We start from the raw sequence: 16,156 nt of genomic DNA on the forward strand, positions 1-16,156 counted from the left end.
TAAAAAAGCTGATTAGATAGATTTCTTTTTTTTTTTTTAAGCTAAATCTATCTTGGACGACGATCAAATTTATCTATAAAAGTATAGGAGTAAGGTTTTAAATAAATTGATATTATAATTTTATTTTGAAATTAGCTGACTCGGATTATAAAGAAGAAATGTATAATCCGAGTTATTAGAGAACAGAGTTATTATAGAGAAAATTGTTGAATTTAAGACATTATTTTAGATTGTGGGAAGAAATAAAGATTTTAAATAGCTTGTTCATTCTGTAAATTAAGTGTATGATAGTATAGCCATCATTTAATATTTGTTTTTATTTATAATATATTAATATGAATGTGTAACGCGTTTAAGGGTGTGTAAATAAACGGGTTTATTATTATTTTCAATTAATAATAAATTATCAATAAATAATTAATTTTGAAATAATTGTTGTAAGTAATTTTTTTTATTTATTATTATTATTAATAATTAAGAAATGACCTTGTATTTCGTGAACTATTGACATTTTTAAAGATATAAGCTCACCCCGACATTACGGTCATCGAAACCTTTTATTTGAGTACCCACATCATTTTTTCATATATTTATATATATATATTATATATATGTATATATGAAATACATATCAAAAAATGCATGTGGGTACTCAAATGAAAGCTCTTGATGAGTGTAACATCAAGATGAGCTTAAATCTTTAAAAATATCATTAAATTAAGAAATGACCTTGTATCTTGTAAACTATTAGCATTTTTAAAGATATAAGCTCATCCCGATGTTACACTCTTCAAGACCTTTAATTTGAGTACCCACATCAATTTTTCATATATTTACATTTTATATATATATATATATATATATATATATATATATATATATATATATATATATATATATATATATATATATATAAAAATGCATGTTATGGTATTTTTTTAATGTGTTATTAATTGCACAGCAAAAAAATTACTCGAGTCGGGAATCATTTCTAGTGAATCATGTTGACCTTACTAAATGTTGACTTTACTAAATTTATCGGTAAGTAGACTTATGTTTGAATCGTTCTATACCAAATAACCAAATTTTAGAAATTATATTTTTTTTTTTTATATATATATATCAAAAGCTGCTCATCTGTAAATTTTTAGCGCTTAATCTCCAAAAGTTTAAGATATTAATAAAATCTTAAAAAATCAATTTTATAGTCTAGTCTCCATACAATAAAATGTAAAAAATACAGCTAAATTAAAAAATATCATTTTATACAGTTTGCTGAGTTGGTATGGAACAACAGGTTTACATTTACCAAATATCAATAATCAAACACCAAATATGGTACGCCGAACACATCCTGTACTATTTTGTACATTATGAGAAACGCCCTCCGAAAATTAAACGACATTTGGAATTTTCTCAATTATACTACGCCAGTTTGTTAGACTCAACTGTACGTTGCTCATCAAAACAATTATTTTTGTGGTTTGAGTTAGAAAAAAAGTGATAAAAAAATGTACAAAGAAGCAATAATTTGTATAATCGGTACTTTTTGTATTTTGGTAAGACAAAAAAATTATAACAATAAATAATTCAATTTTTTTGAGGAGATTTGATATGTTGACACAAATATAAATTAGTTTTGAGATCAATCCAAATTTGAAATTGATTTGTAAATAGAAATGAGCACGCCTGTAGAACTTTCGATCCTGCTTAAGAATTTTAATAAAGACTTAAAAATATTTTATGTATAAAATTTATCCTTAATATTCTTAAATCTTTATTAGAATTCTGAAGCAGGATCGAAAGTTCAATAGACATGCTAATTTCTAACTACAAAATAATTTCAAATTTTAATTGATCTCAAAATTAATTAAATCATATAAATTAAAAATTATTTCATATTTGTATCAAAATATGAATTTCAATTTTAAATTCATTTTGAATCAGAATTTTTTTGCACGGGTTGAGTCAAACTAACTATAACAAGTTAGAGAAAAATGCTGTTGAAAAAAAAAAATTGTTCATCGTAAAATTAGCACCTGAGCCTTAAGAGTACGACAACCAACTCAGGAAAAAATATTTTATGAATATTAAAATAATTAATTTGATGGTCATAGTATTTTACGTACTCTGTAGTAACTAAAAATTTGTATTACTCATGCGGGAAAAGTAGTATCTTGGCGCTCGCGCTGTTGCGGTTGAAAAAGAACTGTTTGCCCATTTTTTTAAATTACGCACGAGTTTTTTCATAAATGAAATTGTTATTTGAGTGCGACAAGTTTACTTGTCGCACGCAAATTATTTTTGGCACACTCAAACTATCCTTGTCGCACGCAATTGACTGTGAAAACTGCTAAAATTAAAATAAATAACAAAAAAAAACACAATCTAACTGTCAATATTAAAGAAGTGAGGTTGACATTGCAAAGTTCATATTTTTAACGAAAGTAAAAATAATTAATTAATATTGAACTGTGTAATTTTGATATAAATTAATTTAGCAAAAATTTGAAAATTTTAATAATTTTTGTAAAAAATAAATTATGACAAAAAAAAATTTTTTTTAAATTGACATGTAGGAATTTTATAAAATAAAAAATCCAATTTTTTATGAATAGATTTTTAGAACAAATTTGTTTGTTAAAGAAAATTAAAAAATTGTAGTGACAGCTAAATTTAATGTTATCTTATTTTATGTGTTGATTGCTTCAACGAGTAAATTTATATTTTGTTAATTAATGTTAGTTACTTTGCATTTATTATCTAAAATATATTTGTTTTTTTTTTTTTTTTAACTTTTTATTTGTTTTTAAGGACTGGGGCTCCGCCTCCCCCTGCCGGGGCTTTGCCCCTGGACCCCACTGGGGCTCCGCCCCTCGACCCCGATTTTGTGCCCAGATCTAACGCCGCATTTATAATACAAAATAGTATATTGTGCAACTCGTGCGCAACTCGCTTCGCTCGTGCGTTCAACTTCGCTTTCGTGGGCAATCGACAACTTATCGCACTTGTTGCACAATATACTATTAACGATATTTATCAATTGGCTGTCTACGCACACATATACTTATTAACAAGTAAGTGTGTATTGTGTATAAGTTAGGGAAAAAAAATGATCAATACAATTTTAGGGGACGCCGACTGCATGCTTGTGCACATAGTATCGGGACACACTAGACTTAAAATGAAATATTTTTGAATATTCGACACTGCGATCGCAGCGCTATCTGTCGGATCCAATGTAAAACATTCCAACCTCAACAACAATTTGTAAATTAAAAATAAATTAATTAATTAATAATAATAATAAAATAAATGGCGCTGCAAACTTCGTAAGTTTTTCAAAATTACTATCTTTAGAAAAAAAAAATGATTTAAAACATCTAATAATTTTTAATCCTTTACAGAATCAAACAGATAAACTTGTCCAAGATTTTCACCAGGAAGAACAGCATATTCTCATTATAAGACTTTGGAATTCCGATGTAATAATACCGTGTTACTAATGACGATTGTTATGAAAAGATGACGATATAACTGTACCGCTGGCGAGAAATCACCTGCTGACAATTCCATAAATTACTTACCCAATACAAGTAGTTTCTATTCTTCGACAATTAGAAATTTACGCATAACCAAATTAAAAATTACGGCGTTAGTTATTACAGAACATGTTATGCTTGATTCTAAAAATCACTAAGAGAAATCTCTCGTTATAATCTTATTTTCTTCTTATTCATGAATAAAGAAGCTTCCGCAAACTTCAGTTTAAAAATAAATTTTTATGTATTTCTATATATGTCGTAAATTAGAGTAATCATTATTATTTCATTCTTGAACAATACATCACAATTTTTTGAAGAGAAAAGTACATTTTTTATAAAGTACCTTAATATTAATATTAATATTAATATTAAAGGCCTCGACCCAGGCGTTTAAAGATTTTCCCTTAAAAAAACACAGAAACTTTGATTATTTTATGTTTAAATTTCTATAGCTCAATGGCATTTCATAGCATTGCTTTGACCATGGACGAGTTTTTTTCAAAATTGAATGCTCTACAAAAGTATCCATTGCGGCTAAGCCGTAACTCGAACCGGCGAGGTAGTACAGGCCTCTATACTTGATTTTTCCATGAAATTCGCGTTTTTACGCGTTTATCTCGAGAATGACAAGAGCTACAGAAAAAATGGAAACGACAAACCGGTAGAAAATTCAATTTCCTACAAAAAAGGTTCTGATCACCAAGTCGCTAAAGTCAAAATTTTCAGAGTTGGTATGGAACGACATGTTTATATTTACCAAATATCAATAATCAAACACCAAATATGGTACGCCAAACACATCCTTATGGAGACTATACACAGGAGACCGAACTTGGGCTAAGCAAAACGGGAAAAAAATGAAGTTCGTCGCTACAGTCAACGCTCTTTGTATTTGACTCGCCCGTACAGGACCATTCTCTGTATTTGACTCGTCCTTGTCCATAAGAGCTGTGTAAAATCGTCAAATACAGAGGAAGAATGTGGTCAAATACAGAGAGCGGTCAAATACAGAGAGGTCCAATACAGAGAGCGTCGAATGTAACTCTTGTTCTCGCCAGTGATGGCGCTTTAGAGGAGGCACGGTACTATAAAAAAATGCGCTGAAGGGAAAGCAGTAAAACAGATTCTTACTGACCTAGAGTGGTTCTATAGTTTAGTAGGCACAAGACTATTGATGCGTGAGGGTGTATTTCGTTGGTAAAAAAAAGTTTCGAAACAATCAAATAAAAGAGTAAGTATATTTAATTAAATGATATAAATATTTTAATGATCTGTACTCTAATATAGTAACAATATGATGATTTTTTACTCTATAAGATTTAATAATATTTAACATTGTACATTTCAGACTATGGTTAACACTAAAATAACGCCGTTAGTCTTATATTAAACGAAACTCGATTAAAGGGCCAGCGAGTGAGTAAGTCATCTAAAAGTCTCGAAGGCCAACACCTTACGATTGAAAAAGCAAAAAAAAATTTTAAAAATTATGATTCTTTATTAACCGAAAATGTAGGGTTAAAGAAAAAATCAAAAAAAATCAAAGTAAATCTATACGTCGTAATCCTATTACACAAAACTCTATATATGCAGATATAGTTGAAAATATTGATAAAATATCTCTTCCATCCGATAAATGGCATTTTATTAAATTTAATACTTATATTGGAGAATGTAATCGAATCCGAAGAAAATGGAAACGAGGAATATGTACTAAAGGAAATGGAAAGTCCAGTTCATGAAGACATAAGTTATTCTGTCGTGTATGTAGCTGGCTACGTTCTCAGAAAAATTCCCAAACAAAGTAAATTTAAATTCAATGAATGTGAACCAACTATTAAAGTAAATCTGGAAGAGCTCCATAAAAATTTATATGAAACAATTAATTTACTAAATGAGGGTGGTCTTATGTATCCATCAAACAGATTGATTATTTTATTAAATTCAATAGAGAAACATATTCTAAAAGTGACAGAAAGTAATCGAATAACGAAAGACACATTATTTCAGATTAGCTATTCTGCTCTTGACAAATATGAACCGGCTCATTTAGTTAGTTGCAAAGAACATTCGAGAAAATTGACAACATCTATATTAAACTACTATTTCATATTGTGGATGCATTTTATAGCGAGAAAATTCAATTCTGAGAACAAAGCTTCAAAAGATGAATCAAGAAAGCATCGTAAATTAGCAAAGTTGCAATAAATTTTTGTGTATGTTATCGGTGTAAATTTTATTATATAGATTATTTATTTAATAATTTCATGTAAGGTAAAAGCCCCAATATATGATCATGTACCAGTATATGATCACTCCATGTATTTGTATACCTATATTTGTGAATATAGATATACAAATACATGAAGTGATCATATACTGGTACGTGATCATCTATTGGGGCTTTTACCTTATCTGTTACCAATAAAAAATCATAAAAAACATCGTTGTTTTTTAATAATCTATCTATTTCTTGATAACTCAGAAATGTGAGGGAGAATACATATCTGTTAAAAATGTTCTACAGTTTTCTGTTTGATTGTGCTACAATACTTCACAATTCAAAGAAATTGGTAAATTTTTCACGGAGGGCACTACCTCCAATAGTCTTACTCGTAACGAAAGCTCCATCTGAACGAATTATTTTTCGTTGCTGAACAAGCATGAGAGACATCTTCAGGCCTTCAGAAAACTAGCAACGGGAAACGTTTTTGTCACGGATTTGAGTTGCTTAGACCGTAAGACTTCGGTCTCCTGTGTATAGTCTCAATACACATCCTGTACTATTTTTTACACTATGGAAAACGCCCTCCTAAAAATAAACGACATTTGGAATTTTCTGAATTATACTACGCCAGTTTGTTAGACTCAACTGTACGTTGCTGATCGAAACAACCATTTTTGTGGTTTTAGTTATAAAAAATGAAAAAAGAAACAATAATTTATATAATCGGTACGTTTTGTATTTTGGTAAGTCAAAAAAATTATATCAATAAACAATTAAATTTTTTTGAGGAGATTTAATGACTGCCTTTAAATCAAGTAAAATATAATAATTAACAAACAAAATTTTTTTAATGAATCAAACTAACTTTAACAATAACTCTAAAAATCGTTCATCGTAAAATTAGCATCTCTGGGCCTTAAGAGTAAGACAACTAACTCAAGAAAAAAAATTTTATGAATATTAAAATAATTAATTTAATAGTCATAGTATTTAACGTACTCTGTAGTAATTAAAAATTGAACGATATTTATCAATTGGCTAGGTACGCACACATATACTTATTAAGTAAGTAAGGGTGTATTGTGTATAAGTTAGGGAAAAAAAATGATCAATACAATTTTAGGGGACGCCGACTGCATGCTTATGTGTCAATTAATATTCATTTTTGGAAGAAAGACACAGGAATGTTATAGTGATTGCACATTGAAAGTTACAATGAATTTTAGCTAGAATAATCACATGGATAAAAAATACAGGCCAATCCGATGGAATTTGGAATCTGTGCAAGTCAAAACAATAAGGTAAAAGCCCCAATTATTGACGCTATAAGAGACAAAGTTATGATTTGATTTTTTTTAAGCAATCAAATATAAATATCGTTGAATTTTGTTTGTGGTAATGTCTTAAGTAATGTTTTAACTAATCAATTTCTTTTTTTAAAATGATAATCAGTGATATTTACTAATTAATTTTAAATAATTAAATAGATAATCTGGATACACCAATTATCCTAATATAAAATTGAGATGAAATGTATGTGGCATCAAACTATTCGTAACGTGATTGGTTGAATATATCATAAGCATGAAAATATATGCAAATGCTACAGTCAGGCGCGCGCAAATTCAAATTCTAGTTGACGGGTTAAAAAACTGATTGATCTAAATATTGACGTACCCTAACCCCAATTATTGACGCCCCTACTGCGCATGCGTCGAATTATTTGGTTATATTTTTATTTATCAAAACTTGATATAAAGTAATCAATATTATTAAAGTTAATTAATAATAATTTCTATGAATGATTAATTATTATTAAAAATATAACAATTTATTCAAAAACTTATTTAACACCAAAACACGCCGAGTTATTTGACAGTTAAAAGCCTTGTATATAATCGCGTAACGTATTTTATACTTAAAAAAAAAGGCGTCATAGCGCTGTTGACTGGCTGTCAATATGGGATTCACCATAAAAATTATGAACTAGTTATTGACTCCCATTATTTAAATATTATAAAGCATACAATTAATTTCGATTATTCAATTTTATAAATATTTTATGTACTGTTAATTAAAAAAAAAATAGGTCATATAATTACATAAAAAAATGAATTTAAGGTAGTTGTAGCGTGATAGGCATTTCAACAGAAAATTATGAAATTTTTTCTGCCCTCCGGCCGGAAAGTGGCAACTTTCTGGCCGCTGCGCTAAACAAAGTTGCCACATTCCAGCTACGTCAAGCAGAAAAATAGTATACACACCTTGGCCAGTAAATAAGAAAGCCTCAGATTACATGTTTGTCAACCTCGGCTTCGCCTCGGCCAACAATTACATGTGATCTGAGACTTTTTTTATTTTACTGGCCTAGGTATGTAATATGCTATTTATTGAAAGATAAATATATTAATAATTCACTACCAAAATTTCAGATCAATTGACAGCACCGTTGTTGAGTAATTAATTTCCGAAATTGTATCTTTTACACGTAGAGGTATAGAGAGATGGTAAAGTTAGTATGAAATCTTCCATACCACTCGAGTGGGCCAAAGATTTCATACTAACTTTATCATCTCTCTATACCGCTACGTGTAAAAGATGCAATTTCAAAAATTAATTACTCAAAAACGGTGCGGTCAATTGATCTGAAACTTTGGTAGTGAATTATTAATATATTTATCTTTCAATAAAAAAAATTTCATAATTTTCTGTTGAAATGCCTATCACGCTACAACTACCTTAAACTCGGCAGTTAAAAAAAATGCTTTTCTAACCAAAGTTGTTAAGAAAATAGACGCTTGTAAGCTGATTTGATGAACTGGTGGTAACTTTATTTTTTTTTAATAATTAATATTTAATATTTTAAACTGAAAGTGATTTTTTTTTTCAATTTTTTAATTAATTAGAATTTAATAAAAATTTATTTGATCGTTATTCTTATTACAGATAATTTAATATATTTAAAGATAATTTAGGGTGTCAATATTTAGACCCCCGTCAATAATTGGGGCTTTTACCTTACTCTAATTAAATTTCAAGTCTAGATCTAAAAATACAATTCTATAGTGCCCAGCGGAGCGGGCGGGTAACAGCTAGTTATTTAATATTTACTATTTGATATCAACAGTGATTAAAGCTCCTCAATAATCAATAGTTAAGCATCGCATTATGATTTTTTAAAATCATTTTATTAATTCTACTTATATCAATCACAGCAAATAGTTGATTCGCATCCTGAAATTGCATCAAATAGTTTCGATTCAAAAAATGAAGCTCAGGATATAAAATATATTGGTTATCCTGAGAGTCATGGTGAATCGAAATTGTGTTTTCAACCATTAAGAATGGCGGATAATTCATCTGTGCCGTTCGTGGAATTAAGAATTGATAGCTTTGCAGTATTCGTAAGTTTTCAATAACCATTCACTTATCATGATCATCTAATCACCTATTTTCCATTCACAGGATCGATCAAAACAATCTTCTGAAATTTTAGCACTGGAAGGAATTTTTCTTTACGTAGTAGAGCCATCGTATTTAGAATATGCACGTGAAGAATTGAGACTGATCAAATTAGGCTTAAACTTTTGCGACTCTAATGTGAAACCATTTTTAAACACAATAGCTATGGTGGTTATTTTAATTTTCTACGGTGTGAGCAATCTGTATTTATTATACAAATGGAAGTCCATTAATAAAACCCTCCAAAAACTTCCAAAGAAAAGTCACAAAGAAAAGATAAAATTAGTAATAATGTTGCTACTCGTTCCTGTTGGTTCCATTTTGGTAAGTCGAAAAATATACTCAAACGATATCTAAAAAAAAATATTTTGATTCAAAAGAAAGTGAAGCAAAATTTTTCCTGCTTTATTTAAAATGATTGAGCTTGAAATCATGTCCATGGTTTCAAATTTTTTTTTTCTTTAATAAAATAGTTCATAATTATTCCATTAATAATATTTTATGTTTGTTTTTTAAATATCATTCTTTTCAATTACAGTTATCATTTCTTTTATATCTAGTATTCAATCTTCCTTCCGAAGATATCGATTTATTCTATGAACAAAAAGTTCGCTTTGACCTGGATCAAGGATCAAAATTATGTTTAACACCACAACAATTCGCAAAAAAATTGGCTACAATTTTATCTGAAAAGAAAATAAATGACATTGCAAACTTCGTAAGTTTTTCAAAATTACCATTTTCAGAAAAAAAAATTAGGAAAACGGTTGACTCTGAAGGCCATCTCTGCAACTTCCTGCTAATTCGATACGTGGGCGCTTAAAATGGAACTTATGCTGTTGTAAATTGCATTTATGTGTTGTTTTGAGCTCTTCGAGCTCAAAAGTTTGATAAAACACTATTTTTTGAATTTTCAAACTGCAATAACTTTTGAATGAATCAACCGATTTTCACGTCGTTGGCGGCATTCGACGCAGTTTTTTAAGCCTCCTATAGAATCTTCGAGTTTGAATTGATCGAACTGAAAATTCCGGAGTAATTTCGAAAAAACACTATTTTTGGTTTTCTTTCCTTCACGATATCTCTTGAACGAATCAATTGATTTTAACCGGATTAACGGCAATCGACGTGGTTTTTCATGGGTTAAAGCTGATTAGTTTTTTAAGTTGATCGATAGAGTCGTTTAAAAGTTATTAAAAAAAAAAAAAACTCTTTAAAAAAATTTTTTTTCACAGTTTTTTGAGATTTCTCGAAATCTATCGGTCTGAATTGCATTCAAAATCCAAGTTTTGTCAAGACTTTTTGAATGGCACTAACCGCGATGAAATCGGTTAAACCATTCAAAAGTTATAAGAGATTTACATACTTACTTACTTACTTACTTACATACAAACACACACACACACATAGTGGCACCCTCGCGGGGATAGTCAGGGAAGCTTTCTGTGACCTTCAAACGTCAAGGTCTGATAAGAACTCGATTTTTGCAAAACAGGGTAAAACCAATAACTTCACGATTTTTGAAAATCTTTGATTTTATTAGCAGGAAGTTAAAAATGATTTAAAACATCTAATAATTTTTAATAATTTTACAGAATCAAGCAGATAAACTTGTCCAAGATTTTAACCAGGAAGAACAGCATATTATCATTATAAGACAAACGAATTTAAGTCAAAGGGATTCAATTATTATAATTGGCGATAATTTTTGGCATAGAAGGCGAGTCGACTCGTTCTTGAAGGACGAATATTTACTGTTATTGATCTTCAGTCTGATCCCCATACCTATGGTGATAGTCATTATTTTATTAATTTGTTTCATAAAGCTTCTTGTAAAGTGGACTTATGTGTTACTGGATCGTGTTTCTGACATGAAAAAAGAATTTGATTCTAAAGTTATAGTTACACCAGTATTAACTCTAGAATCTAATCTCGAGGGTAGTGTGACTTCAGAATTATGCACAGAAAAAAAGTGATTATGATTTTGTATAACGGTGATGCAGCTTTTGGCACAATAATACAATAAGTGCCTTAATACGGTAAGTGTATAGAATTTAATACATTAGGCACAAGTTCAGAATTACTTTTTTTTCTGTGAAGGTACAAATTTTTTTAACAATTTCTTGATTGAACATAATTCTTAATAAAAAGGTTTTATAATTTACTCTGTTTTTATTTATTACCCAGCTTGTAAACATTTTTTGACATTAACCATCATCCAGTGCATTACGCACTGTGTTATTTTGCCTAGGGACGGGGAACTTTTTATCCACAATCGGGTTGCACTGCGGCATCATCTCACTTCTACTAATTTCTTAGTAGGATTTCCGATGTAATAATACCGTGTTACTGATGACCATTGTTATTGAAAGATGACGATATAACTGTATCGCTGGCGAGAAATCACCTGCTGACAATTCCATAAATTACTTACCCAATACAAGTAGTTTATATTCTTCGGCAATTAGAAATTTACGCATAATTAAATTAAAAATCACGGCGTTATTTATTACAGAACATGTTATGTTTGATTTTAAAAATCACTAAGAGAAATCTCTCGTTATAATCTTTTTTTTTCTTATTCATGAATAAAGAAGCTTCCGCAAACTTGAGTTTAAAAATAAATTTTTATGTATTTACATGTATATATTTAGAAATTTTCAATAAACATATTACACATAAAACATATTTATATACTTTTGAACAATTACTGCCGTTCAATAACTTACGATCCGATTACGGGGATCCTAATTGACGATCATTATTACGTCAGCTCATTCATGATTATACCAACCTTACACATTATCATTATTACTATTCTCAATATATATATTTACATGTATTATGTTTACGTATATGAAATGTGTATGTAAATTTTGTCAAAAGGGACTTACGTCATTTATAGATAGTCAATGTACAATATTGCTGATCAGATGAACGATCCTGTTTGGTCTTCATGTTTTCATCGTAACTGTCGCTCGCCAAATAACTCGGTATCCTTTAATTATATTTGCGTAATATTATCATTTTTCTTTATTATTGTCACACACGTTTATATTCGCTAATCTAGCAGTAATTGTATAAAAAAAAAAACAGCAACAATTATTTTATTCAAAGTCCGGAAAATAAACAAATTATGAAATCGTTTACTTGAATTTTGTTTTAAGAAATACGATTTACAATAAAATTTAATTTCACGCCAGACAATTTTATTTGTGCAATTACTTTTGGACGCAATCACTTGAACCCAAGCGTCATACACTGATAGAAGGATTTATTTGTATTAAAAAAATATTTGTTAATAGTTAACAAATCATTTATTAGAGACCATTTTTTAGTATCAAACAAATATTTCTTAGTATTTAAAATGATTTGTTTGTATTTAATAAATCAGATATTCATTTATTAAATACTAAGAAATATTTGTTAAGGACTAAAAAGTGGTCTCTAATAAATGATTTGTTAAATATTAACAAATATTTTTAACTATAAACAAATCCTTCTATCAGTGTACTATATTTAAGTATTACTAATAACATAAAATGTGAGATAAATCACTGCATAGAATAGATAATGATAACAATAAATAAATTGTAATTAATAAAAATTATTTGGCAAGACAAAAATAATAATTGAATACCCTAGCGGTATCGACGACTCAGAGTAAACTCGGAGTTTACGCGGAGTTACTATGGAGTATACTCCCTCTTGGAGTTTAATCGGGGTATAAGCGGAGTTTACGCGGAGTTTTAGAGGTGTATGCAAGGAGTATTGTGTGCAGTTACGACACGGAGTCACAAAAGTGTATTATTGGAGTTTTCGAGAAGTTTTTGACGAGTTTTTTCGGAGTCGCTATAGAGTTTTTGTCGAATATTTTCGGAGTTGCAGTGGAGTTTTTTTGGCGTTTTCGTCGAGTTTTTGTTGAGTATTTTCGGAGTTGCTCGGGAGTTTTTGTCGAGTTTTTTTTCAATGTTTTGCGGAGCTTTATAAGAGTTTCGCTGGTGATTTTTCGGAGTTTTGGTAGTGTTATTGTGGAGTTTACTCGCAATTAATAATACTTCACGGCATGAAAATTAATTTTAATTTCACAAAGATGACTATAAATAAATCATTTTTCAATTACGGTGTACTTTTTATTAATTAATTTATTTATTTACAAGTTGAAATATATTTATCTACATAGAATATGTTATTTAATAAATATATTATGAAGTTTATAAGTAAAATATATGATATATAAAAAATATGACATCATAAAGAAATTGTCAAAAGTTTACAGTTGTTACACTGAATCAATATTATCATAACTAAAATTAGAATTTTATCAATACATAAAGCGATTCAAAACTTTTTCGGTTTCCGTAAGATAGACAGTGTTGTTTATTACTTGGTGGGTCTTATTATGTGACTAAATAGTTAATACTGATAATGTCTAAGATAGCTTGACCGATTGATCCCTTGGCTAGAAATCAAATAGTCCGGGTTCGAGTCCCGGTCTGTACGAATTATTTTTTTCGGTTTTTCATTCATTATCCATCAAAAACTCCGATGAAACTCGCAAAATACTCTTGGAAAGCTCCACAAAAGCTCGGTAACGACGCTGACTAAACTCGACAGAAAACCCGTAAAAACACTGATAAAACTCAGGGAAAACTTCATGAAAACACCAGCAAAATTCTAACCAAACTCCGTAACGATCTCAATTAAACACCTATTAACCACTATCGTCTTTATGTGTCACAACTGCACACAATACTCCGAGTTTACTCCCCATATGCGCTGACTATACTCCGTCGTTACGCTGAGTTTCGGACGAATTTCTACAGAGTTTTATCGGTGGCACTGAAACCGCTAGGGTAGAGTGAGAATTGATTATACTGGCGTATTGATTGTAAATACCAATTACGATAAAATTTTGAAAGGAAAATCGATAAGTAAGTTAAATAAATCGAGTAGCACTAAATAGAAACAGAGATAGATTCAGATTTAGATTCACTTTTATTTCTGTCAAAGTCTAAAGGCCAGATGACAATTTTCGAGTGCAAAAAACATAAAAAATACAGAGTACAATTATTCAATACATTAGAATTATAATGGAGTAAGATGTACTGCAATGAGAAACTGCATAGTAAATTTACAATCTAGATGAGATCATAATAGAGATCAACAATTATAGTATCTTATAAAATAAGTAAACTAAAATACAAGACCTACTATTTTACAATAGTAGTTTAAATTAACGCGATTTGACTAAGAATTTATACAAAAGCTCATTAAGGATCCAAATTAAACAAGTAATCAAAGAGTTTATTTTTGAAAATTAAAAAAGTTCATCAGTTAACTAATAAACTTATTCAGATAGAGATAGAGAGTAAGTTAAAAAATTTTGCTTCAAATTTTTTTTAACGCAATTACGCAAATTTTTTTAGACTATCTAGACTCTGATTGCTGTCGGTACTCCTATTTCTATTATTATATTTTATTATATGTATTTTACATTTGCTTACATTAGAGTAGTTAACTTTAATTCAACAGGAGATGCGTCAAATAAAAATGGTAAAGAAGGTGGATGACAATGATGAGGACGTTGTTTGTTGTGAAGAGTGCTCATCGCTCTATACAACCTTTTCTATTGAGCATCAGCTGTTATTGTGGACCAACTATACGGATGCAACACACAACGTGGTTTCTTGTGACCACACACGTCGGCCCACAAACGTCGTCTTTTTCTCTCTTATTTTCTTACTCTCGCCTGTAGGCTATCCGTAATATTACTACATAACATTCACGGTTATATATACATAAATATATATATCTGAGTAAATATGTGTACACAATCTCTGTAGATTGTGTTAATACATCAATAATTTTTGATGATATGATGAGCATCCATTTCACTTCTTTCAAATTTATCAATTTCTTTACTATTAATTGTATTTTTGAGTCAATTATTCAAAAAATTTTTTTATTAGTAGATTTCATAAAAATCTAACTATTGTATTTGTCCTCATGACGTAATTTTCCGTAAATTTTACTATATATTTCGACCTAACTCGATGATCTGAGTCAGAAAATACATGTAGTTCAAAAGTTTATATATATATATATATATATATATATATATATACGATCGATATAACACGGCTTGTCACGACGATAGCGTGGAGAATTCTCAAGGGATCTGAACTAAACTCAACATACTTATTCTATAGACTATTAGGAAGGTCAAGTTCAAATATGAGCTTAATCGGTTAAATAGTTTAGAAATTACAGCATTTCAAAATTCTGAAATTTTGAAAATTTGATACTTCCACTACTTTTTCTTCAAATAACTTTTGAATGCGTCGAGATATTCGATTTCTGTAAAAATGCATCTGAAAGCTGAGAAATTAAGCTTCAATTTATGTGCATTCATTTTTTTCTAAAACAAAAAATATCCATCTTATGATCATTTTTAAGAAATTTTACTCTTGCAGTCGTTTTGTCTATATATAAAACTGATTGAAAAGTATTGAAGTACAATAATTCTTTCCCTTTTTTTTTTTATTTAACAGTAAAATCTGAGAGATAAAAACGTTCTGAAAGCAAATTTAATAGTAGAAAAAAACTATCTGAGTATAAAATAAAGTTATAATAAATTTTATATAATAACTGTGTAAACTTTGAGTCTAATGATTACAAAAAGAAATCTACTTCCATTTCGGCTGCCGAATGGCACTTTTTGAATTTAAAGCTAACAAAATGTTCTTAAATGTGGTTCGAAAACTTCAGCGCTGTTATACTTCAATACAACTTTTCTTTCCTTTAAAAAATTTTTCTAAATTTTGTTTTTATCTTCTTTTCTTCCCGACCCCCAGAGTTAAGTGTCGAATTTTCTGTTTTTAAGATAAGAAGTTTGACCCATCTTTCTCAAAATTATCAA

General features: G+C 29.2%; 1 protein-coding gene across 4 annotated transcripts; it reads left to right on the top strand.

Moving 5' to 3' along the window:
* Positions 1-1,413: 1,413 nt before the first annotated feature.
* On the top strand, positions 1,414-11,775 carry LOC123259191. 4 transcript variants are annotated; one of them, XM_044719520.1, is made up of 7 exons: positions 4,681-4,776; positions 4,894-5,761; positions 6,031-6,515; positions 8,988-9,176; positions 9,238-9,558; positions 9,773-9,952; positions 10,830-11,770. In XM_044719520.1, the coding sequence occupies exons 3-7, from the start codon at positions 6,468-6,470 to the stop codon at positions 11,208-11,210; spliced, it is 1,119 nt and encodes a 372-aa protein (XP_044575455.1). In that variant the 5' UTR covers positions 4,681-4,776; positions 4,894-5,761; positions 6,031-6,467; the 3' UTR covers positions 11,211-11,770. The 4 variants fall into 4 exon arrangements, with proteins under 4 accessions (XP_044575457.1, XP_044575458.1, XP_044575455.1 ...); XM_044719523.1 differs by lacking the exon at positions 9,773-9,952 and having other exon boundaries at positions 4,680-4,776; positions 10,830-11,775; XM_044719522.1 differs by lacking the exons at positions 4,681-4,776; positions 4,894-5,761; positions 6,031-6,515 and adding an exon at positions 1,414-1,559 and having other exon boundaries at positions 10,830-11,771.
* Positions 11,776-16,156: the final 4,381 nt, after the last annotated feature.

Source organism: Cotesia glomerata, linkage group LG2 (genome assembly GCF_020080835.1).
Source record: "Cotesia glomerata isolate CgM1 linkage group LG2, MPM_Cglom_v2.3, whole genome shotgun sequence".
In the NCBI taxonomy this organism is placed as follows: Eukaryota; Metazoa; Arthropoda; class Insecta; order Hymenoptera; family Braconidae; genus Cotesia; species Cotesia glomerata.

Bases quoted from the DNA above. Each gene is read 5' to 3' on its own strand.
- LOC123259191 (XM_044719522.1), top strand. From the start codon at position 1,512: ATGTACAAAGAAGCAATAATTTGTATAATCGGTACTTTTTGTATTTTG. The intron at 1,560-8,987 runs GTAAGACAAAAA...TATCAATCACAG, and splicing joins TCGGTACTTTTTGTATTTTG to CAAATAGTTGATTCGCATCC. The intron at 9,559-9,772 runs GTAAGTCGAAAA...TTTCAATTACAG, and splicing joins TTCCTGTTGGTTCCATTTTG to TTATCATTTCTTTTATATCT.